Here is a 25,926-nt window from a genome sequence, read left to right on the forward strand (position 1 = left end):
TAATCATGCTACAATCTGCAGACCCAGAAAGGCTATGTAACAAGGAGGCCACATGAGGGGACATATGAGTCTTCCTGGAGAGGGGAAATAGAATAGATGTTGTGGGTGGATTGGGGGTGGGTAGAAATGGGGACTGGAAGAATCAGGTCAAGGGAAGACGGAGGGAGAGAGTACTGGGAGAGACAACTGAAATTGGGGGGCATTTGGGAGGTAAGGTAGAAACCTAGTGCAATGGAAATTCCCAGGAATCTAGAATGGTAAACTCTAGCTAAGACTCCCAGTAATGAGGATATGGAACCTGAGCCAACCATCTCGAACCAGTCAAAACTTCCAGTAGAGGAATTGGGACACCAATCCAGCCTCAGAACTTTCGACATACAAGTGTCCTGCCTACGAGATGTGCTGGAGTAAAGGTGGTGGAGAAATTGGGGGAGTAGCCAACCAGTGAGACCTATGCCACAAGAGAGAGCCCACGCCTGCGCTGCTTAGAGGGCTAGGAACCGGAGGCTGGATGGCTCAGACGCCTACGATAGAACCAAACATGACCAGAACAAAAGCCAGATATTCTACTATGCTCAATATACAGGAGCCTAGCATAACTGTCATCAAAGAGGCTTCATCCAACAGCTGATGGAAATAGATACAGAGATCCATAGCCAAACATTAGGCGGAGCTCAGGAAATCCTGTGGGAAAGGAAGGTTGTAGGAACTAGATGGGGTAAAGGGCACCACAAGAAACCCTAACCAAGGAATCTATTAATCTGGCCCCATAGGTGCTCACAGAGACTGAATCAACAATCAGGAGCCAGCATAGGTCTGACCTAGGCCCTCTGCACATAGTTATGGTTGTGTAGCCTGGTCTTCTTGTGGGACTCCTAGGAGTGGGAGCAGGGGCTGTCTCTGACTCTTTTGTCTACTTTTGGGACCCTTTTCCTCTCACGTGGTTGTCTTGCTTAGCCTCAATATGAGAGGAGGTGCCTAGTCTTATTGCAATGTGATACGTACGTCATGTTTGGTTGATATCCCTGGGAGGCCTGCCCTTTTCTGAAGGGAAATGAAGGAGGAGGGAGTGGGTGAGTGGAGGAGGAACTAGAAGGATAGGAGGAAAGGGAAAGTGTGGTCAGGATGTAATATATGAGAGAAAAAGAAATTACAACAATAACAAGTAGGTTTAGCAATCAAATATATATACATGTATGTATATATATTTTCCCCTCAGCACAAGACTTTTCTTTTACCTTTTCTATCCCGCTCATGCTATTCTAGAATCTAGAAATGACTGTCCAGTTCTAATCTTGAATGTTTCCTATGACCTAGGAACCATGATCTTCTTTTCTTCTAGAGGCCTCTCTATTTGGAATGTAGGTGCATACCTTTGATTTTCCTGTGGGGCAGCATTGTCTAGCAAAAAGAGCAAGACCTGGCCTGAAAGGCTGTTCTGGCACTGGCTAACTGACCTCAGACAGGAGCTAAGCTGCTCTGAGCTCTGGTCTCTTCTAAGTAAGAGACATGGAGTCCTCCTCACTGGCTGGTGTGAGATTTTGATGTAAGCGTGAGTCACTGGCATGTCGGGCAACATTTAGATCACAGAGAACATATGGCATGGTCACGACTGTCACTCTTTTCCTTTATTGCCACTTTCCATCTTTGGCCACCTGGAATCAACCAACAACTTGGGGTTGTGGGTGGAGATCCATTTGGGGGTCAAATGACCCTTTCACAGGGGTTGCATTTCAGATACCCTACATCAGGTGTCTACACTACCACTCATAGCAGTAGCAGATTTACAATTATTAAGTAGTAACAAAATAATTTTATGGTGGGGGGTTCTACATAAAGCATTAGGAAGGCTGAGAACCACTGATCCAGACCTTAACCCAGGACCACTGGGAGCAGTCTATAGTTGTGTGGGTGGAGTTTGTTGCTCTCCGTAAGAAGAAAAGCACTGGGGCAGGGAGTGGTTTCCAGGGAACTTGGGGGCTTTGGCATGGCTTTAAGAGTTTCAGGAAAGATTCAAGGAGGCTGGCTTTACCTGGACAGTGTCAGGGGGTCGACAGGATGAGCCTGATTCTCTGATACGAAATCTTGATAAAGTTCTCTCTAGCAGGCTGAAAACATGACGAAGGCCAAGGTTTGTACAAGTTAAGATGCAGCAATCACTTCACGTTTGTGATTTCTTTTTGTCTGTATTCAAATTAAAATCTACCATTGCAGAGGCAGGTGGATTCTTGTGAGTTCGAGGCTAGCCTGGTCTCCAAAGCAAGCACATGAGAGCCAAGACTACACAGAGAAAGCCTGTCTCAAAAAGCCAAAGAGAGAAAATAATCCATCATTGCTTTATCTGATGTTGGTGTTGTGTCGAACTGAAGAAACTTAAGGTGTGGTTTAGGTATGAGGTCATGTTGTTTGAGCTCTCTGAAGTCAGAGCCTTTACTCCTTCGTTCCCCAACATCTCCTCCGCAAACAACCTGCGCATTTCCGGTACAGGGGAGATGGAACTGAGGCAACCAACCTGCTACCAGTTGTCTCACTCTGGGGATGGGTGTTCCCAAGGGAAAGAAAGAAACCAGGGAACTGGCCCCATCTCCTTATCGTCTAGCTGCTGGGTAGCAGGATGACCCTAGCAGCCAGAACACAACCTTATTTCTTCTGGCCCTTAGTAGGATGCCCTTGAGTATATCACCTGTAAGGTATAACTCCCAGAAAAATAGCACAAAGTGAACTCTGAAACAATGAAAATCCACTTTCTTCCAGCAACTCAAAGAACCATATGACCTTCCTTCTATTCTGGTCTAAAAAGAGTGTATCTGAGGGAGAGAAGGGAGCCCAAGGAGCTTAGTGTGGCAAGCCATCTGTTTTTCATTTCTGAGATTTTTTGTTGTTGTTGTTGCCAATCTCCTTGACCTGCCTGGGGAAGTCTGGTCCTGGCATCTCTGTGTGGTTTGTGCACTTCTTAACAAGGACTTATTTTAAAGTTGGTGAAAAAGTTCATTGCAATGGGTCTGCAGGCCTCCTTCCTTACCACAGATTTCACATCCTTGGGCTTCGGGATGAGGAAGGGATACCTGTGCTCAGTATTACCTGATTACACAGTCCTTAACTGGATAATGGATGTAAAAAGATGATGGATGATGGAAAAAAGACCCAGCAGTGAGAGACAACACTCACGTCAGGACCAAAGATATTTACTCCAATACTGTGTACTGTTTTTCTTTTCTATGTTCAAGTGCCCCAAGGACAGGAATGTTTATCTTGACAGCATCCTGGACATCCTGTGGGACTTACGGCAGTCCCCCAGGAAATATGGACCAAAATAATGTAAGGAAGAAACAATCTACATGTCCATTGAGTGATGAGCAGACAGACAAACTGAGGTCATTTTACAGTGGAATATTATTCAGCCTTCAAAGGGAAGGAAATTTAATAATACTATGTGGTCGTTTGAATGGGAACAGTCCCCATAGACTCAAATATTTGAATGCTTGATTCTCAGTTGAATTATTTAGGAATGATAGAAAATGTTGCCCTATTGGAGATGTGCCAGTGGGAGTGGACTTCAAGGTTTCAAAAGCCTATGCCAGAACCTGCTCTTGCTCTGTTTCTTTCTGCCTGCTGCTTGCAGATAAGGATGTAACTTCTTAGCTACTGCTCCAGCACCATGTCTGCCCACCTGACACCACCCTCCCTGCCTCGGTGGTCATGGCCTCACTCTCTGAAACTCTAAGCAAGTCCCCAACTAAAAGCTTTCTTTTTTATAAGTTGCCTCGTTCGTGGGGTAACCTCATCACAGCAGTAGTAACTCTAGTTAAGAAGTGATATGACATAAATACCCTGAGAACATCATGCGAAGCAAAATGAGCCATCTGTGAAGATTCCGGTTTTGTGAGATACCTAGCATAGTCAAAATGAAGGAAACAGAAAGGATTGTGGTAGCCAGGGAATGGGCAGAGGAAGGGTGGGGTGTTAATGCTAATGGTTTGCAAAACATCATGGCTGTACTTATCTGTACAGTTAAAAACAGTCAAGATGGGACGAGAAGGTGGTAAAGCATTTGCCTAGCGCTCATGATACTGTGAGTTTAATTCCTCGTACTACAAAAACAAAACCAAACGACCCAGTACTGTTACTACAATAGTGTTATGTGTCTGTCGTTCGAGACACTCATACATTTTGTTATTATAACCAAAGCAAAGTTTGCATCTAGAAGAGTGCAAACTAAAGGCAAGCTTAGCTGAGAAATGAGAGATAAGACTGGAGAAAGACTCACTGCAAACAGCAGGCCCAAGAAGAAAAGCTGGAGCACAGTTTTTAAGGGCATGCTCAGCTCAGGACTGTGAAGCATACATTTGCAGGATAGCAGTGGTAGGCAGGAGCGTTTTGGGGCATACCCAGATTGACTCATAAAGATGGCAGCCAGTAACACCTCTGGGCACGATTAACTTTCTATAAAGAAAAAAAAAAAGTTTTTAGTTGTAAAAGAACAATTTCAAAGTGTGTTACTGTAGGAACTTGTCCCTAAAACTTGAATCCTAGCATTATTTTTATTTTGCTACAAGTGAAACAAATTTTTTAAATGGGTAGAGAGATTAAAAAAAACAAACAAACCAGTATTTACAATGTATGCAAGATGATGTTTTTGTTTTTCTCTTCGAATCACAAACTTGTCCACATAGAACCAACTCTTCCAAGTCAGGGTAAAAAGCAATGCTCCCGTCTCCACTACTGACCGAGGACCCGCCTCAAGTTCTACCCTGGGATTTCTTGAATCTTTACTATTTCTTGAACTAGAACCTAAGACCCAAGAGAAACATAAAAATAATTTGTGAGGGATGTGAGTTTTGGTGCTTAAATAAGAGTTTGTTGATGAAGAAGTGTGATGTGTAGTAGGTTCTCATCCCTGAATGGCTTCTTTTTCCTACCAGGCCCTTTTTGAAGTGGAAAACTGTTCTAGCTCTCCCATCTTATTCTGCCTGAAGTCCTGCAGAAGCTACAAAGAAAAAAAGCAGAGGAGCTTTTTATGACAGTTGGAGCTTAGAACAGAGAGTTCTTGAGAAGGCCACTGCATTAATTACTGGAATTAAAACATTAAACCCTGAAAGTAAAGGCTCTGCCAAATGTCTATTTTGCAAATTGCCTGTGATGGTACTCCATAAATTTCGACTGACAGTAAAGTACATGATGTCATAACTTTTTCTTTTTATGTATGTAAAGGGAATGCAAAGAGAGGTCACTAATGATTTCCTGGCATAGTTTTCAAAGGTGATGAACTTAAACTATTCTGTCTAGACTTTGAAAAGAAACTCTATTGGACCTTTTACATTTTCGTTTGTATCCATTGATTCTCAAACATAACCAGGGTCAGAGCTGCTGGGGTGGTGTGGCTATGAATGCACGGCCTGCTGATCACTGCTGTACAGTGACAAGTCCAACTGCAATGACACTACTTATTTAAAGTGTAAATCGACACATAGTAATTGGACATATTTATGGCCACAATGTGGTATTTAAGTCCCTGTATACAATGTATATAATCAGATTATAGTGATTGGCAACTCTGTCACCTCACATATTCATGACGTCTCTGTGTTGGGAACATTCCGTCCTCTCTACTAGCTATTTTGAAAACTTGCCTTTTCTGAAGGCTCTAAGAAACCTTAAGCGCTTTTATACAAGATATAGAATGAGAAAGAAAACACTGGTTTTCTTCACATCTTCTTCTTAATATTATTGGGCACTTGGGTCACTTTAATCTCACTAAGCCTCAACCTTGGATGATTTCCATATCATAGGGATGTTGTACACATCAGATAGGATGCTGTCTAGGACTGACTGCCATTGAGTATATGATTCCCAGAAGGGTACTTGCTGCTATCTATGCTCCAAAAATATCTTATAAAGATTTTTAAAATTTTGATTTGCATTTCTCTGATGACTAATGATGCTGAGCGTTTCTTTAAGTAGGGAGTGGAGACTGACTGTCACACAAACTCTGGTGCCCCATTTTTGACCACATCCCCTTGATGAGGAGACCTGGTGGCACTCAGAGGAAGGATAGCAGGCTACCAAGAAGAGACTTGATACCCTATGAGCATATACAGGGGGTGGAGGTCTCCCTCAGTCACAGACACAGGGGAGGAGGGGTAGGGGAAAGCGGGAGAGAGGGAGGAATGGGAGGATACAAGGGATGGGATAACAATTGAGATGTAATATGAATAAATAAAATATTTCTTAAAAGATTTTTTTTAATGTCTTTCTTTTTTTTTTTTAACTTTTAATGTACTCACTTGTATTTTATGTGCATTGGTGTTTTGCTTGCATGTGTATCTGTGTGAGGTGTCAGATCCCCCAGAAGTGGAGTTGTAGACAGTTGTAAGCTGCTGTGTGGGTACTAGGAATTGAACCCGGGTCCTCTGGAAGAGCAGCCAGTGCTTTTAACTGCAGAGCCGTCTCTTCAGTCCCTAAGATTACTTTTTATTTGATGTGTAGAGTTGTTTTGCCTGTATGTATGTTCATGTACCATGTGTGTGCAGTGTCTATAGAGGCCACATGAAGGCATTAGGTCCTCTGGAACTGAACACACAGTTGTGAGGCATTCTGCGGGCACACCCTTCACCAGTGAACCATCTCTCCAGACCTTTCAATAATATTTGTAAAAAAATCTCTTTTCCATGTTTCATTTTGTAGAGATCAGGACTGCAAGAAGATCCTGAGTACATTCAAAAGAGCATTTGTTTCCAAGAACCCTTGCAACATCACGAGAGAAGACTATGAGCCGCTAGTTAAACTCGTCACTCAGACTATACCATGTAATACGGTAATGAGGGCACGGTACTCCTTTTAACATTTAGACTAGAAGCCAGAGGGCAGAGGTCCCAGGACCAAAGTTAGGAGGCGGAGTGACAGAAGACTTTGACATTGGGCATCATTTGATATGGTTGGTGAGATTGTATTGGTAGGGGCGGGCTTTGGAGAACTAGCGTATCATCACGGTTTAGAACATGTGGGGAAGGAAGGTAGAGAGAGATGGGGACGGAGAAGAAAGAGACTCAATCATCAACCCCATCCCACTCAAAGAAAAGTAAAGCAGACTTAGTGTGATTGTGGGACTTTGCCCTGGTTTCCTAATAGTAACAAATGAGTGCCTGATAACACAAGGCCAAGTTGTTTCATTGGAAGAGCGATTTTGTTCTTTACAACTTAGCTCTTCAGAACCATCCTATGGAGCAGGCAAACCAGTATCTGAGTCCTTATTTCCCCAGCAGGGAAGCTCAGGCTTGGTGAGTTTCAGTGAAAAGAAACCACCTTACTCTTTAAAAACACGAGCAGCTGAAATGTAAACAGGACAAGGCTTGGAGTCAAAGAAGCCTGGTGTCTGAGCCTTTCAACACACAAGAAAACAGCTCTCATGAGTACAGCTCTTCCAGAGACTGGGCTTGAGGAAACTTCATGTGTCTGAAACTAAGTGTAGCCTTCAAACCACTCACAACTATCCCCTCTCATGCCACTGTTAGGGAGCTGGAGGTTTCTGTTGCTCCTTCGCCAGAGTGCCGAGTGCAGTGCTCTGGACAGAGCAAGTGGTGGTAAAAATAACCAAGCTGACGTGTCTATCTTTAGTGCGAGCGATCTACTCTGATAGTTTCTACTTTCTTTTATTTACAAAAGGCAGATTTGTTTGTTTTTGTTTATGGTAGTGCTGGGGATGGAACCCAGAGCCTGGCATGTATTAGCACTCATTTTCCTGTTGACCCACACCTCCAGCTCTTATATTTATTTTTGGACCTACTGAAATGTGTGTTTATTCTTTCTCAGAGTCTCTTTTGGAGTAAATCTAAAGACCTGGCCCATCAGTATACCAGGGTCCAGGGGAAGATGTTCACCCTGGAGGACACGCTGCTGGGCTACATTGCTGATAACCTCACGTGGTGTGGAGACCCCAGTACTTCTGGTAAGGATCTGAACCACCTGGGATGGATGGTTCAGGGTGAATAGGAATTCAGCTTTGAGCTGGGAAAGGGAACGTGAAAGATCAGTAGGCACATACCCTAATGCCACCAGTGCCCTCGACGACAGGTCAGGCTCTTTTAAAACAGCAATTGCTGACATCTTGAAACATCATCTTCAGGGTTTAGGGTTGTTCTTGACCTCTGAAGAGTGGGTGTACATGTGGAGGTAAGAGGGGGGAAGCAGGACAGCCAAAGAAGCTCAGTTTTGTGATAGCCAATCCAGTCCCATTAGATCTAATGCAGTCTAGAGGAAAACAACCCGATCTCCCGAGGAAGTCATTAATCCATTCATGAAGGGCGGGCTCCCTTGTGGTCCCAGCTCCCCTTAGAGGGGCCATCAACTCAACACAGTGCAGTAGAGAATTAAATTTATTGTGAGCATTGGTGATGCCAGTGTGTCAAATCACAGTGCTACTTTACAGTGCTGCTGAGGTAAGACACCCCCAAATCCAGTTTCTCCCTTATTCTCCCTCGCTACCTCCTTTGTGTACTCCCTTTCCCCCATATCTCCCACTTGGCTATTCTCCCTCTTCCCTTTCCATTTCCTCTTTCTCTTCCTCTTTTTTTTGGGGGGGGGCAAGGAATGACCCCCTCCCCCATAACCTTTATAAATTACTTCATTCTACATTATGTGTTCTTGAACAAAACTCTGGGTCATGTTTTAAAAAATGTTTTGAGGTATACAGTGTAATGTTTGGATATAAAAAGACATTATATGTGAGATATAAAAAAGATGATTATATGTGAGACATTTTACATGGGCATCTTAAGGTGATGCCATGGTCCAGCACACTAACACCCTCTCCTTCCTGCTGGGAATGCTATAATGTTTTACTGATCCCTCCTCTAGGTCAGTCTCCATCTGATACTGCATAGTTTTTCTTACAGTGAAAATGTGATTCTGCCTATCTCCCTCTAAAACCTAACAGTCTCTCTATTGCCCTTAGTTAGGCTAATGGTCCAAATTCTTGGTCTGGCCTGACCTGTGTCTCAGATGCCTCATCTTCCACCATTTCCTCCTCCATTCCCTTTTCTGATCAAAGCTCAATACAGATCTTTGCCTCTGCACATGCCATCGACATAAGGTGCCCTTCTCTTTAGAGTCTGTCTGAAGACAATGATTCTTCTTCAAAGCAAATTTCAACCTGATTTCTTTTTCTGGTTATTTTGCACATCCCAAGTTACTCTTTCTGTGATGATTTGACTTCATTGCATTACATGCCACATGAGGCAGGACTTCCATCTGATTTAACCCTCTATCTCCAGAACCTGACCCTCAGAAAATGTTTTTATATATACATATATTGTAAAAGTGTGTATATATATATATATATAAAACCTCAGATAACCTTGAGCACAGAGTCATAGAATACATGTATTCACACTCTATACCAAGGGCTGAGTCTGTTTTGTTATGTTGGCTATAGAAAGCCTGAGACCACTTGAGCCCTCAAACTTATGGAGGTTGAGAAGGAAATTCTCCACAAGAGGGAACTGCCAGAAATCAGAGGACTGTCTGGGGAAATTGTCTTCTTCCAGAAACAGCCAGGCCTTCTCTCTAAGTGTTCCCGGACTCTGGGGGAGTGATGGGGGCTAGTGTCTTTAGGGTGGACTTTGTTGCCATTTCCCAGAATGGTGAGTCAAAACCCATCACAGTGTTCCCGTCTGGGATCTGGAAGGGGAGGTAAGGAGTTGGAAGGAATTCAGGGGACACTTAGTTAAATTGAGTTGAGATGTGTCCGTTCTCCAGCCTTTGTCTTGGCACAGGTGCTGTTGGAAAATGATCCCACTGTGAGATTGGACAGCCAAGAACGAAGCCCAAAGATACACTTTTCCCCCTACTTTAACTATTGTCTATAAACTATGTGTTTTAGATATGAACTATGACTCTTGCCCACAATGGAATGAAAACTGTCCCAACAACTCTGTGTCTATGTTCTGGGATGTGATTTCCAAAAAGGTAAGTCCCAAACATTTAAATTCTAGAGTTTTGACTAAAGATGCTGTCTGGTCAATGATTGGTTGATTTTTGACAGTTTTGGGGAAGTCATAGATCCTTTCAGGTATGAAGTTGTGGAAACTTTTGCTGAAAGCAAAATTTCAGAGATACATGCCACAGAACTTACCCACACAACTTCAGAACACCTATGAAGGCTTTAGGAACCCAGGAGAAGAATCCATATACCCAATGAGTAGATAGCATTCACTGGCAGTGTCTACCAGAATGCTAGGCTTGGCTTAGTCCTGGGACCCAGGCATTGATTCAATTTCTGGAACAGTCTTAATAATCTGCACTTATAGACCACTTAATATGTGTCCAGCTCTTTGCAAGAGGAAACTCTACCCTCCCAACAACCATATGAAAAACCATCAATATCATGGCCACATTGTAGGTGGCTGAATGAGGGTGTAAGCAAGCATAGAAGGCACTCACTGATCCCGGATGTAGAATCTGGGTTGAGAAACATGAGTGGTCTCACTCCATATTTACATCTCTCTTCAGTCAGCATAGTTTCCTTTTCTCTCATTAGTTGCATCTGTGCAAGAAAAAAAAAAAAAAAAAAAAAAACTCCTTTGTAGTTAGATCACAGGGAAAAAGAATGAAAAGAATCAAGAAAGAAAATGGGGGCGGCGGGGGGTGGGGTAGGGGGAGTCTAAACATATTGATTTTATATTTTAATTAAACACACATGTGAGGAAGTGTGGCAGATGGAGACTTGGATTTGTCAGTAACACACCTCTGTCCATTTGCACTGCTTTAACAACAACAACATAAAAAAAATTTAAAAAAAAAAGCTAAGGTTGTCTAATTTCCAAAGGACCTCAGCCAGGTCAAGGTCATAGCAGATCTGATGTCTAATGAAACATGATCTGTGCTTCTCACAGGCAAACTCCTGTGTCCACACATGTTAGAAGACAAAAGATGCCCAAAGAACTTCTCTGAGCCCCTGTCCAAGAGTATTGATTCCATTCATGAGTGCAGAGCCCTTATACTTGACTTCCAAATGCCTACCTGTCAACAAGCTCACAATGGTCCCAGTTTCCAACTTATGAATTAGGGTTTGAGAGTGAGAAAAAAAACACACACACATTCAAACCATAGCAACATATAAATTTTACGCTCAACATGCTCTATGTCTCTATGTTATTCCCATTTCATTCTCCCAATAGGTTGTATAACAACTGAACAAATTGTCACACTAGCCGTGAAGAAACTAGTATTTTTAGCTTATGGAACTTGGGAATCAATACAGAAGAAGGGACAGAGAAACTGTAAGGGCCAGAGGCAGTGAATGAGTAAAGGCAACAGTGCCCTATGCACAGAGAAGGGCAGTTGCACATATGAGCTCATAGCAGTCATGAGAGCATGCACAACATTTGTACCAACTCTCAGCATGAAGAGGTGAGGTGGGCACAAAGTCTCCACTAGCAAGGGAACAACTGGCAACCGATAACTGTTGGGAGAAGAGTCAGTTTTCTGTGAGTGTTGCCAGGGTAGGCCAACCATGCTCTGGGGGCAGGCCACACGTGACTATCAACCCAAAAGAAGTTGGACTTGATGGGTAGGAAAGAAAAGGAGGACATGATGTTGGTTGGTGGGGAGGTAGATGTGGGAGGAGTTGGGCAAGTGATGAATATGGTAAAAACTCATAGTAAAAAAAGTATTGAAGGACTAATAAAATTGTCTTAAAAGAGACTAACCTAAGAACATTGGCTGGTAAGTAACAGGTATGAGATCCTAGTGTAGGTCAGTCTCATCTTAGAGCAATAGCCTGTGTTCTGCATGCTGTCTGCCTACTGGTTATGTCTTTTGAATGGCAGGTTAGGGGCTGGAAATGAGATCAGTGGTAGAACACTTGCCTGAATTTATGTTTGCTGTTCTTTAACTTCTGGTATCAACTAAATTCCTACCCTAAGGGGACTCAGGAGTGTACTGAGATGGAGAATTAACCGGAAGTGAGAGGATATCATTCTTTAGTAGCAGTAAGTAGTTCAGTTAGTTATTTTTTTCATTTCCCTCTTTTATTGAAAATAGATCCTTTCTTTATTCCATATATCTTGATTATAGTATCCTCTCCCTCTACCCCTCCCAGTTCCTCCCTACCTCCCCTCCCATCCAGGCCCATTCCCTTTCTGTCTCTCACTAGGAAAAACAAACAAACAAACAAACAAACAAACAAAAAAAAAAACAGGCTTCTAAGAGATAACCACCAAACATGGCAAAATAAAATAAAATAAGATAAAGCAAAAATCATCACATTGAGGCTGGACAAGGCAACCCAACAGAATGAAAAGCATCCCAAGAACAGGCACCAAAACCAGAGACCCCCCTTGCTCACACACTCAGGAGTCTCATAAAAACACTAAACTGAAAGCCATAATATATGCACAGAGGACCTGGTACAGATCCATGTAAACCCTGTGGGTTCATATGAGCCTTGCTTAGTTGATTCAGAGGGCCTTGTTCTTAGGGGACATATTTTAATGAACAATTTTGTTAGACATTCTAATCATAGGTTCCTCATTTCATCTCCATCAAATGAAGGTCAATATATACATATTATAAATAGTTATTGCTGCATTTAAATAAAATACCATTATCTTCTTAAGTAATTAAACTCACCCTTTCAACAAATGTTTGTTGAAGACTTCCTGCATGTTTTGAAAATACAAAGACACTGTTGATTTTTGTTTGCTTGCTTTTTCAGAGGATGTTTTTCATTTGTGTTATCACTCTGGGATGTGTTTTACAGCCACATCATCTCTAGAACCTTCTACCATGCTTTATATAAGTACTTTCTTGTAGTCCCATCTCAGCCTTTGGTACTAAGAGCTCAGTGGTTTTGAGACACTGTGGCATCTGCACCTTGATTGTTGCCAGAGTTTCTTTGATGAAGGCACACAGGCTCATCCATCCCTCTCTTTGACACTAAGGATGGTTCTACAGGTTTGAATCCCCAGATGACTTCGTGACCTTGAGGCCAACTAACCAATGTTTACCTTGTGTCTGGCCCAGTGCTCTCCTGACTCAGTACTTAATGATAATCATAAGATTAGGGCTCTGTCCCTCTGCTCATCTCCCTCTGTGGCTACACAAGCACAACTGGATTTCAAGATTCAGCCCAAAATCTTTCAGTGGTATTCAAGTCACCTGTGGAATAATGTCCAAAATCCTAACAAAGTACATGGCCTTCCATGAACTGACTTTTCAATATCCACTGCATTTTTCCTCACAAGTACTACTGTTCTCCTAAAACAGGGGCCCCTTCCAGTCACAAATGCACCTGGTGGATTCTCACCTACTCCTCGAGACATGGGCTCTGTCCTCTGTATGGCACTTCCTTGCTCTTTTATAATCTTTAGTACAGAGTAACTTTCTTTTTCTGCCATTTTCCCTTTCTTACAGTTTTACTGAGCAAAACCTACTCTGTGTCTTGTACTAGCCCTGAAGGTGCTAGAAGCACATGGGAAGCCAAATTCTCCTTTCTCACAAAGCTCTTCGTACCGATGGGTAAAGCTGTTCAACTTACCCTCGCAATGCAATGTCCTTAGGTAATGTGATCAGGTGTCGTGGAAGGCCACGGAAGTCCCAGGTCTGGGTTTGTCACCAGAGGAAGCTGGACAGCACCTTTTCACATGGTTTCCTCCAGGACTCAGCACATTTTCCAGATGAACGTTGGTTGCGTGAAGAAACAAAACTCATGGCTCAACCATGTTCATTCAATCAAGCAACCCCCCTGCCTCTTTGTGCCTTTTTAGAACCTCGGGGTCACTGGCTCTTACTTGAATTTCCTTTTCCAGAGTGTTCCTTTTCCCTTACCCCTAAGTTGCTCATCTTGCTTCTGCTAAATAAGATGTATCATCTACATTGCAAGACACCAAGTGAGTGCGTTGATTTCCTTCCTCTGGAGATACTCTGTCTCCCACTCCAGCCTTCCAATGCCTGTGCCATTTACAGACAGCCATAGCTGCATCAAGAACTCATGCAAAGCAAATTCTTCCAGTGGCGGAGACTATTGGAGAGATTCACTGCTCTTGTGCTAGAACTTCGGAGGCTATTCTCCCTCTCTAGCTACTGCTAAGTACTCTTTCGGATGGAATTGCTGGGGGATAATGGTGAACCTTTTTCTTTTTCAGTTTTGGTTTTTCAGGATTGCTCTGTGTAGCTTTGGCTGTGCCAGAACTCCTTCTGTAGACCAGGCTGGCCTCAAATCACAGAGATCCACCTGCCTCTGCCTCCTGAGTGCTGGGATTAAAGGTATGCGCTGCCACGGTACAGCTGATGGACTTCTTTTTCAAGTTTGCAGAAGCTGCCTGCGGTGTGGTCCAAGTGATGCTCAACGGGTCGCTCCCTGAGCCATTTTACAAAAACAGGTGCTCATTTCCTTTCTTTGTATCCTGTGTGTAAGGGTTGGTTATATATAATATATATTCAACATGACTCTTAGTTACCAGATTTTCAAGATAAGAGTTTTTACCTCTACTTTGAGGCTGATACACACATACACACACACACACACACACACACACACACACACACACACACACACCCTGTTGAATGATGAAAGGTGGCAGACAAGATAGGTTCTACTCAATGGTTTCCACTTGGCTGGATTGTGACCGTATGAATGGACACCCTGCACTTTGCCTCGGGGTCAATGACGTTATTTATCTCTTCTGTTTTAGCATCTTCGGAAGTGTGGAAGTCTATAATTTGGATCCAAGTAAGGTTCATAAACTACAGGCCTGGGTGATGCACAGCCTTGAAGCAGGTTCCAGGTACGTTACTACTTTGTAGTGGAGTGGTAGTCCATAAATCAGAGTGAGATGGAATCCAAGGCCAGGAGAATGCACTGGGAACAGGCTGGCTCAGCGAATGAATGGGGCTTACTCTGCACTTATATGGTCTCTTAATTCTGTCTCCACGAAGGACAGTGACTGCCTGACTGCTTCACCCCTTCTCTCGTGCTGGCCTGAGAAGCACAGAGAAGGTGGATTTCTGCTTTTCTGATAGATATTCAGTGCTCTTCCCTGGAGCAGTTATGCAGAGGAAGTAAGAGACTCGGAGAGTGTTTGAAAGAATTGATTATTTGAATATTTTCCTCCTTCTCTAGTAACTCATGCTCAGGCTCCTCCATAAATGAGCTGAAGTTGATTATGGACAAAAGGAATATTACGTTTGCCTGCCAGGATAACCACAGGTAATTGCTGCTTGCGAACAAAGCAGCTGTGTGAGCTGAGAGGGTGTGGTGGTGCTCTCACAGGTGTCCTGCCATCAAACCTAGCTTGTTTCCCTAGCCGATGGCTTAAAGCTGGCTGCTGGTCCTCCATCCAGGTCCTCCTTCGCTGCCAGCCCTAAGCAGTGACTTGCCCAGAAGCTGACTGATCCCTGAGGGGACACACTTCCGTCTGTTTTACATCTTTCTGGGTTTCAGCAGAACAGAAATGTCTTAGGCCAACACCTTTCTCCCCAGTTTTAAAATCCTGTGACTGCCTATAAATTCGCATGTGAAATCTCCTTAGTCAGATTCAAATGTAAATGCCTAATATTTGGTAAATTTCCACATGGCAGTCTACCAAGGTTTTTCTTTCCTAAATTAAAGCCAAAACCAATGTAAATTCTTTAAAAAAAATTTTTTTTTACCATTAACCTATGGGCAGGTATATTGTCCTGAGACTTTTACCTTTAACTTAAAAAGTGGGGACTCCCTCACTGTTTTTTAACTGACTGTGGCCAATGATGCAGGTAGGGACGTCTACCTGTACAAAGAAGCTCCTTTGGAGCTTTTCCTCTGAGGAATAGCTTCCACCAAGACTAAAACAGAGAGAAAAGGCTTCCTGAAGCATGTCCAAGCTGACATCACCTACCACATCTCCAAAGCAGGAGAACAGACTTAAAAGATGGATGGCTCATTTCCGGATGGCCCAAATTCCACATCAATCAGCTGTCTGTTCTTTGGGGGAAAAAAAAAATCTGTCACCATGCTGCAGTTAAATGCAGAAACAGAAGAAAAGATCAGCTTTAGAGGAAACTATAGACAGCTGGCTAGGCTAAGTCATTCAGAGATGCTTTGCGTGGAAAAGAAGTACTGACACATTAGGAGAAGGTTGAGGGACATAGACCCTGTGGTTCTGTTAGCTCACACTTATAAAAGTGACAGCCTTTTACATTTACCAGTTAGAAACTTACCTGAAGCTTGCTTCGTGTTGAGAAGGCATGGTCCTCTGACAGTGGCATCTGGACCACTTGAGGCAGGTCCCTGAATTCTGTGCTCTCATGCTTTCACCCAACATTCATCAGGAAGCTTCTGATCTGAGGGAAGCAGAATCTTCATGAAGAAACTGTGTGTCGGGGGGGTCTGGTCCCAGCGGCCACATCTGCCATCTCATGACCATCAGCTGTTACATCATAAGTGTGACACGTTTGAGCCAGATGTTTATTTTTACCTCCAGATGTTACCATCACACACCCTCCTTGATATTGATTGCTATGGACTTAGAAGTGAACTGCAAGTAAATTAGGGCACACTTCCAAGTCATTTACTCCTGAGTTAGGCCTTTCTCAGTTGTCACTGAATGCAGACATCTGTGTGAATGCTCAGTGACCTTTTTTTTTTTTCTCTTTGGTTGTCAAGGAGGGTCTTCTTTTATTGACGAGTTGCATCATTCCATCTATTTCCTCTTAATTTTTTGTTGTTTATATTTATTTACTCACTGTATGTGTATGTGTGTACACATGTGTGCACATCCTATAGCCTTCATGTGGACATCAGTGGACTTGAGTCAATGCTTTGTTCCACCACATGAACTCTGGGGGATCAAACTCTCAGGTCACTGGGCATGGCAGTGAGCCCCTTAACCTTGTGACCCATCTTGCCAGTCCTCAGCCTGTCCCTGATTCCCTTTCTTGCTTCTCTACCACAGGCCTGTCAGGTTTGTTCAGTGTGTGCAGAATCCTGAGCATCCATCGTGTAGAGCTACTATCTGAATGGTCTGGACCGTAGAGCGCTTGTAGCCGTCTCATGACTATCCGCCTTTCATCAAGATGAAAGACTCTGCTAGAAAGCTGAAGATGTCAGAGGGAGGCCTCTACTACAATGTCAACAGCAGAGATGAAAGAGCTTCCTGACAAATGATGACAAAAATCACACTATCAGCTTAATTCTTGCTATAACTACTCATCAAGAGAAATTAATCCATAACGCAGAGTTAAACTTTTATGTTGACTTTTTTACTTTAACTTTCTCATGTGGTGCTTTTATATTGTTTAGATATTGTTAGCATCCTCTTTTTCTCTTTTAATTAGGCTGAGAATCAAGCCCGAGATAAGCCTTTATACCACTGAGCTGAATCTTCACCACAGCTGGTAACATCACTTTTATTGAAAAATGGCCAACCAAATCTCCCCTGTTAGAATGGATAAACAAAGAAAACAAAACTTCAAGTTTATCAAAGTGCATGACCTCATTTTTTTTTTTTTTATGCTTTTGCACTCTTTCTACAAATATTCAAATGATAAACCTGAGGTCAGGGGTCATTATGGGGAAGGTGCTCTCTGGGAAACACTCACAAATCCGGTGCTTTACTATTTAATCTGTTCAACATATCCCTCATAAGTTTGGCTACTATTTTTGGTTGTTTTTTGTTTTTGTTTTTGTTTTTTTTGTTTTTGTTTTTTAATGTGAATGTAATAAGGAACTTCACCTGGAGCTTAGACAGGCTTTTGGTTTTCCTAAAGTCACATTCTTAGCATCGTGGTTATGGCTGGAGTTAACACAGTTCTGGCCAAGTCCACTTCTTTTCTAGGCCTTTACTGCCAAATTGATAGTGGCCTGTGATATCGACCAGCAAATGCTGCTGTATCAAACTGAATGTAATAGAATCTGAAATGTGATTTTTATAGATGGTTTCAAAACTAATTAATTCCTCCCTTTCTCTCCCTCCTCTTTCTTGGTGCCTTTTATAGGTAGTTAAAATATTTTTGTTGCTAACATTGGTGATATATGTTTTCTATCCTTTTCTTAGATCAGTATTGCTAGGAATTAGCAATTGTTTTGTTTTGTTTTGTTTTATTTTCAAAGCTTCATCGAGCTTTCTTTACTTATTTTTTTCTAATTGAGCTTTTGTCTTTATTTTTAGAAGTACAGAAATTTCTTCTGGCTTTCTTGAATATCTTCATTCAGTTTTTGTTTTCTTTTCTTACACATGTGTTTAAGTACTACAAGTCTCCTCTGAGCCCTGCTGTTACTCTAGAGCTGAGTTTCTACTACAAGTCTCCTCTGAGCCCTGCTGTTACTCTAGAGCTGAGTTTCTGAATGCCTCCACTGGTTACTGTTCAGTTTAAAATGGTTTCTGGTTTCATTGTTATTTAGAAATGTGTTATTTACTTTTCAACATCTGAAGAATTTTTAGGTTTATTATTTTTAAAGTGTGCTAAGTGGATATTAATAAACTAAATCGAGACAGTTTCAATTTGCTTGGTTTATTGACAATATCATAAATGTTAGAGCCAGGTACTTCTGTGTTTATATTTTGACATCATTCTGTGATATTGAACAATATATTCTCTGAACTTGTTAAAAACCACAGAAAGATATGACCTTGCTCCCTTACAATATGATGTTGGGGTCTGGGAGATGGTTCAGTCCACTCAATGCTTGCTTTGTATGAATAAGGGCTTGACTTCAGTGCCCAAAAACCACGTTTAAAAGATTATCAATACTTGGGAGGCAGAAGCAGGTGAATGTCTGTTAGTTTGAAGCCAGCCTGGACAGCCAGGGTCACACAGAAAGATGGTGTCTCAACAAAACCCTCCTCCACAAATAAAACATTAAAAAACAAAAGTAAGTAGGTGGTGCACCATTGGAACCTCAGAGACAGGTTTACCACTCCTTTCCCCACCCCCAGCCCAATTGGTAAGCATAGGTACCAGAGAAAGACTCCCAAAAATCAAGATGGAAGGTATCTAAGGAATGATAGCTGAGTTTGTTCTGTAGCCTTCTCATACATGTGCAACATATGCACCTGTGCACATGTGCACACATGCATGTGCATGTGTGTGCACACTCACATACACAGAGAGAGAGGGGGGAGAGAGGGAGGGAGAAAGAGAGAGAGAGAGAGAGAGAGAGAGAGAGAGAGAGAGAGAGAGAGAGAGAGAGAGAGAGAGAGAGAGAGAGAGAGAGAGAGAGAGAAACAGGCTTCAACAGAAGGAGTGCCCAGATTAAAAGTGAATCTTCCTGTTGCAGAATATTTGACAGCACTGGGAAACCCGAGATTGTGAAGTGGAAAAACCTGTTTCTTACTGTGATGTGGCTCAGCCCTAGCATACACTTTTAACCAGAGAGCTTTCTGTTTATTGTAAACAAGTGATTATTACTTTGGCTTGCCCTAGTACACAGCTTTAACCCAAAAGCTTTCTGTAAACAAGAGCTAAATAAAGCCAAGTAAAGGTCAAGAGGCATAGGAAGCAAACAGTTGACAGGGAGTGAACATAAGACAGGCAGGGACATTGAATTGAAGGGTATTTAAGGCAGCATGGAGAAGGAGAAAGGGCTGCTTTCCTCCCAGGATGTTGGCTGAATAGGAAGGTCAGCTGGGTGCTTTCTCTGACTCTCTGAGCTGGTAGGCTTTCACCCCAGCATTTGGCTCCCGAGTCTTTATTGGTAAAATTAAACATTTGGGATTTTGTTTAAAAACAACATCTTCCTGCCTCAAAGATCCAGATTACAGTGTATCTTCTAACTTCGAATGATTTAATAAAAAAAAAAAAAAAACTGTTTACCCATTCCAACCCTTAAAGTTTTAGTTAATTCCAGATGAATTCAAATTGGCAACCAAGAATATCTATCACACCTGTCCCTCTCTGTCTCCCTCTGAAGATGCAGTTCTTTTAAGAGTCCCCATGGCTATAGCCACAGTAGCCACACAGTGGTTAACCTGGGGATTCTTCACTGACACCTGGACTTACGCCTCCTTCTTGGGAATTTAAGTCTTGGACTGACAGACGAGTTCTGACAGGAATTCAGATTTGCCCCAGCTTTCAACTAGCTCCCCCTACAGAATGGCCTCTGACCCACATCCCTGCCAGTCCAGCCTGCAACCTGGGCCTTTACATGAGACTCTTTCTGCCTCATTTTGAAGGTTGGTTACTGGACTCGGGATTTACTACTGTTGTTGCTCAGGAGCACACTTTGGAAGTGGCTGCTGTGTGAGACACCTACTGGACCTTCACATCCCCTTCCAAGTTGAAACGACAACTTGTAAGACACACCCAAGAAGACTCCTCTGGGGTCAAGCACTGAGTCAGTGGCGATCTCACAGGAGACAAAGCACAGAGTTTTCACATGATCCTGAAGAGGGCCCTTGGGCTCCACAGAGGTGGCTTGGGGGCTAAATGTTCTTTCTTTGCTCCCCTATTCCTTTCTCACACTGCCTCTCAACCTTCGTAATCCTGTGACCCTTTAATACAGTTCCTCATGTTGTAGTGACCCCCTCAACCATAAAATTATTTTGTTGCTACTTCATAACTGCGATTTTCCTACTATTATGAATCGTAACGTAAATATCTGATATGGAGGATATCTAATATTTGACCCCCCCAAAAGGTCATGACCTACAGGCTGAAAGCCACTGCTGTATTGCCATAACACACTACCCTGAACCCTTTCTTCCTATAGCTCTGACTTAGAGCATCTCCACCATTAACCCTGCAGCCAACTCTAGCCCTAAGGACTTGATAGCCAACATGCACAACAGACAGCCCATGTGCTCTTCTTATGGGACTCCTGGATTACTGTTTGCTCATAGGTCTCCTATTTCCCCTCTTCAAACTCCATTTTGCTTTTAGCTTCATGAGCTTCTCTTGCCACATCTACTGTGTCTTCCATTACAGCTACTCAAAGGGTGTTGAAATAAGCTGACCCTACGTCCCTCTAGTTTCCTTAGGTTCACCCTCTTCCTGTTGTGATGACTTTTGACTTTACAATATTTGATGCATAGGTTAAAAGAGAGTTCTGAAAGGTAGGCTGAATGATTGAAAGTGTGTGTGTGTGTGTGTGTGTGTGTGTGTGTGTGTGTGTGTGTGTGTGTGTGTATCTGGCAATGTACAAGCAAAACTACCAGATATTTTGAAGGAATGCATATTTTTTCCCTTTGGTTTTGTCTCAGGTTACTTTCTGTGTTGTTCTTTCATTGTCTCACAACAACCCAACTCAAGCTGGTGTGCTCTGAGATACAAAAGACAGCACAAGCCCCGGTGGCTCGCTTTATCTGAAAATAAATGTGCATGTTTTTAACTTGCGCATCTTGGGAAGACTCTACTAGGTTGACTGTTAATGTTAGGAAGATGACTGTTTTGGTTTTTAGTAATAGTCTTTGGAAATCCAGGTGTGACTAAACCTGATGCGTCAAGGGGACCTTTGACTAGAGGAGAAAGATAATCAGGATCTTTCACATCCAGGCCTGTATGCACAAAGAAGAAAAGGACATAGATGCTTCTCTCATCACTCACTCTTCCCTAGTTTTTGGACATGATCTTGCTCTTTAGCCAGGTAGGTCTTGAACTCATTGCAGTCCCCTACCTCTGACTCCTGAGTGCTGGAGTTCCAACTATGTATGGCTCACCTTTCCTTCCTCTTCGAGGTCTGCACTGCTCTTTCGGTTTCTACCACAGTTCGTCTCCCACCAAGGAGAACTGAACTTGAAGGGCCTGTGTGGTTTGAGAGACGAGAGCGCCTGCGCGAAAGCATGAAGAAGGCGGGAGCTAGTTAATTTCCGGGTAACAACTTGCTTATGCCTAAACATTCTTTGTGAAACAGTACAGTTTACCAAAAATGTTGCGTGTGGTAAGCTGGAACATCAATGGAATCCGGAGGCCCCTGCAAAGTCTGGGATGCCAGGTACCCAGTAACTGTCCCATGGCCTTGCGACACATTTTGAACGAGCTGGATGCTGATATTGTCTGCCTCCAGGAGACCAAAGTGACCAGAGATGTGCTGACAGAGCCCTTGGCTGTTGTTGAGGGCTATAACTCGTATTTCAGTTTCAGCCGCAACCGGAGCGGCTATTCTGGTGTAGCCACTTTCTGTAAGGACAGTGTTATCCCAGTGGCTGCTGAAGAAGGCCTGAGTGGTCAGTTTACCACCCGGAATGGGGATATCGGTTGCTATGGAAATATGAGCGAGTTCACCCAAGAGCAGCTCCGGGCTCTGGATAGTGAGGGTCGGGCTCTCCTTACCCAGCACAAGATCTGCACGTGGGAAGGGAAAGAGAAGCCCTTAACTCTGATCAATGTGTACTGCCCCCGGGCGGATGCTGGCAAGCCTGAGCGGCTGACCTTTAAGATGCGTTTCTATCGCCTGCTGCAGATCCGAGCAGAAGCGCTCCTGGCAGCCGGCAGCCATGTGATCATGCTGGGGGACCTGAATACAGCCCATCGTCCCATTGACCACTGTGACGCTGGCAGTCTGGAGTGCTTTGAAGAAGACCCGGGACGTAAGTGGATGGATGACTTGCTCAGTAACCCGGAGTACCAAGCTGGGTCCCATGTAGGGCCTTTCATGGATAGCTACCGCTATTTCTATCCAAACCAGGAGAGAGCCTTCACCTGCTGGTCGGTGATCAGTGGTGCCCGCAGTCTCAACTATGGTACCCGACTTGACTACATACTAGGAGATAGGACTCTAATTATAGACAGCTTCCAAGCTGCCTTCCTGCTCCCTGAGGTGATGGGCTCTGACCACTGTCCTGTGGGAGCTGTCTTGAATGTGTCCTGTGTGCCAGCAAAACAGTACCCAGCTCTGTGCACCCGTTTCTTCCCTGAGTTTGCAGGTACCCAGCTCAAGATTCTTGGCTTCTTAGTGCCTCACGAACAAAAACCTCTGTCGGGGCAGCCAGTCCCGCAGCTCAGCAATCAAGTCCAGGCCCAGAAACAACAAAAAGCCCAAGGCCTTAGGCCCTCATCCAGGCCTCAAAAGAATGTCTTCAGAAGACACCAGAAAACCCTGCTGAGTTACTTTCAGCCTTCTGTTAGCCTTTCCCAAACTCCTCCTGATGTGGGACTACCTAGACCACCTCTGCCGGCCACACTTGCAACCCCGAAGACTCTAGGGGAGGATGTGATAGCCACAACGGTAGATGAGCAGGCCACGGTTTCTGAGATCAAAGACAGGAAGGAGGTACAGACCTTATTCTGGAAGTCTGTGCTGAGCGGACCCTCACCCATGCCCCTCTGCAGAGGCCACAAGGAGCCGTGTGTGGTGCGGATTGTGAGGAAACCAGGACCCAACCTGGGTCGCCATTTCTACACGTGTGCCAGGCCGCGAGGTCCTCCCAATGACCCCTCCTCAAGCTGCAATTTCTTCCTCTGGAGTAGGCCCAGCTGAACCAACTGAGGCCTAGGGCTGTCCGGCCTGGTGACTCTCACAGAAGGTCTGAGGCTGGGTCCCTGCCTTTGAAGTTGCCTTCTCTCCTGAGGCCCCCTTTCTTCTTCTGCTCTCTCTTCTCCTTTCCCTGTCCCAGCTTCCCCCTGAGACTTTCCTCCTCTCACACACCCCTTTCTTCCTCTTTGTCCACACAGGAACAAGCTGCCCAGGAAGTTATAATTTTAAATTCCTGGATGCCTATAATGGGCGATGTTATTTGTTCATAAGTAAAGTCTGTGTCTTTGTTTTAGTGTTTAAAAAAAAAAAAAAAGTCTTCAGTTTGAGAATCCTGTAATGATGTATCTGTTCTCTGTGAAGAAAATTCACCTATACTCCTCTACGGATGATACAATGATAGAACAAAATGTGTAGTTCTTGCTAAGTGACACAGTGTAAGCTAGCACTTAAAAGTTTGACCCAAAGAGCAGACCTACAGAGGAGAGAAGACTACCAATTAGTGCACCTGGCCCTCCACACAGTGTAGCCATCAGTCACCACACTGCAACAACAGAACTCAACTTTGGGTAACTATACATTTTCTAAATGCTATTTAGATTTTATGGGCTCTCCAGAAAAGCAAGATACATTGTTGGGAGGCACCCAGGCAAAAAGTAACATCTCCAGTTACTCCACTGATAGGTGAAGTAGGAGAGACTTTGCTTGCTCTCTAGACACTGGCCTACCCTTCAATTCTAGAAGAGTCAAGGACTATTTCTGGGAACAGAATTAATAGAAGTGGAGGGAAGATGATGGGTGGGCCCTGATGCTTGTTTGCTTGCTGTATCAGTCTCAAAGTCTTTACATAGACTCTCTGATGTGAAGACCTGATATAGATAACTGTTTAGTGTAGGCTCTGACTCCCTCTTTTTAAAATTGATAGCTACTGTCATGGTCAGCTCTGTCAACTTGACGCTGCCTATCATCATATGAGAGAATGGAGAGCCTTACCTGAGCTACCGAGGTCAGATAGGCCTGTGTGTGGGTATATTTGTGGGGACTATTTTGATCAATAATTGATGTGGGAGAGCCTACCCCACTGTGGGCAGCATCATTCCCTTGGTAGGTGGTCATGAGCTGCATAAAAAGCCAACTAGCATAAGCCTATCTATGAACTAGCAAGCAGTGCCTTCTGTGACTCTTTCACACTTTTTTTGCCTATGAGTTTCTTAGTTGAAGGTAATGCTGTATGGAATAACAAGCGAGCCTGCCTTCAAGTTCCTGCCTTGAGTTTCTGCCTTGACTTCCCTCATTAATGGATTATAACCTGGAGTTGCGAAGAAAACCTTTCTTTCCACTAAGTTGTTTTAGGTCAGAGTATTTTATCACAGCAAAAGAATGGAAACTAGAAATTTTACCTGTTCCATTGTTTTTGGGCACCCTGCAGGAAGAAAAGAAATATGTAAATTCTTATAAAACTTCTGGACACCTGTGAAACTTTATTAATTCTGGTTTTTAGAAGGATGTTGGCATTGTATTTGTTCTGGAGAAAAATCCCTTGACAAGCAAGCTTGGGTTAGAAGCTGAGACCTTGACACACTGGGACCTGGCTCTCTTGCCTATCACAAGAACTGATTACAATGTTTCATTAGCTTTGAGTCATCCTAATTGGTTAATTGGTTAATACTTTCCCACCCAAGGCAGAAAGATCCAGTGACAGTCTGAGAACATTTTCTTCAGAGTTGGCTCCATCTCAAGTGAGATCCCTTCCAAATCCTTTGACAAAGACAAAGATGGAACCCCCTTTGGCTCCATGCCTAAGAATTTGAGATGTTGTTTCCTTTCCTCAAGATAATAAGGAGTTCCACAGCCTGCCTTCATATTGCCAATCTAGTCTGTACTCTCCTGACCACGGCTGACCACTCTGACAACAGCAGAGGTCAGTTTGTTAGCTCACCTTGACAGAAATCTTCCTACCCTTTTCTTGACCATCAAGAAGGGTGACTAAGACCAGTGATGGCAACTGAGAGAAGGCCGTGATCCTCCATTTCTTTGCAGCTCACTTTCACACCAAATTTAATGTTTCCTTGACCTATCATCTCACTTCCTCAATGCTCACTCTTGCTATCGTTCCCAGCATGCAATGTTCTCAGCCTGGCCCTCTTGTCTGTAAAATTTATTGATCAAGTAAGATCAAGTTTGGATTCCATCCCACCTATATTATGTGACCTTGGCCAATGTGCTTAGTTTCTCTGGTTTCTGGCTTCATTAAGCAGAGCATGTTGCACGTTTTGGGCCATAAGAATTGTAAAATGGCTGCTTTGATAAGTATTTTCAAGAGCTTGTTCCTTCTTGTCTTGCAGTGTGGAAAGTAAGAGTAAGCGTGAGAAGAGAGGCACCAGGGGGCAGCAGAGAGCTTTGTGGAGGGTGCATCGGTGGTAGGTTTGAGGAGTCCAATGCTTCTACACCACAGCACGGAAGCTTTCTTCATCCTCTATAAAATTGTACAACACCTACCTTGAATGGTTTCCAGGGTCAGAATAAGAGATAATAAAGACAGG

General features: G+C 43.5%; 2 protein-coding genes across 2 annotated transcripts in view; both read left to right on the forward strand.

Moving 5' to 3' along the window:
• The window catches only part of Cd38 (CD38 molecule), a 37,094-nt gene extending 19,996 nt beyond the window's left edge, over positions 1-17,098 (forward strand). The window contains exons 2-8 of the mRNA XM_051164892.1: positions 6,685-6,814; positions 7,810-7,945; positions 9,878-9,963; positions 14,305-14,378; positions 14,691-14,783; positions 15,119-15,205; positions 16,929-17,098. Coding sequence (XP_051020849.1) covers positions 6,685-6,814; positions 7,810-7,945; positions 9,878-9,963; positions 14,305-14,378; positions 14,691-14,783; positions 15,119-15,205; positions 16,929-16,992 — 670 coding nt within the window. The 3' untranslated portion in view covers positions 16,993-17,098. The remainder of the gene's footprint in view (positions 1-6,684; positions 6,815-7,809; positions 7,946-9,877; positions 9,964-14,304; positions 14,379-14,690; positions 14,784-15,118; positions 15,206-16,928) is intronic.
• A 4,512-nt stretch (positions 17,099-21,610) lies between these two features.
• Positions 21,611-23,414, forward strand: LOC127205642 (DNA-(apurinic or apyrimidinic site) endonuclease 2-like). The gene has a single exon (XM_051164873.1). It carries the CDS (start codon positions 21,839-21,841, stop codon positions 23,387-23,389), a length of 1,551 nt encoding a protein of 516 aa, XP_051020830.1. The 5' UTR covers positions 21,611-21,838; the 3' UTR covers positions 23,390-23,414.
• The last annotated feature ends 2,512 nt before the right edge of the window (positions 23,415-25,926 follow it).

This window comes from Acomys russatus, chromosome 22 (assembly GCF_903995435.1).
Source record: "Acomys russatus chromosome 22, mAcoRus1.1, whole genome shotgun sequence".
NCBI lineage: Eukaryota > Metazoa > Chordata > Mammalia > Rodentia > Muridae > Acomys > Acomys russatus.

What these genes read in the sequence shown, in the direction of transcription:
- LOC127205642 (XM_051164873.1), top strand. Translation starts at nt 21,839, where the DNA reads ATGTTGCGTGTGGTAAGCTGGAACATCAATGGAATCCGGAGGCCCCTG.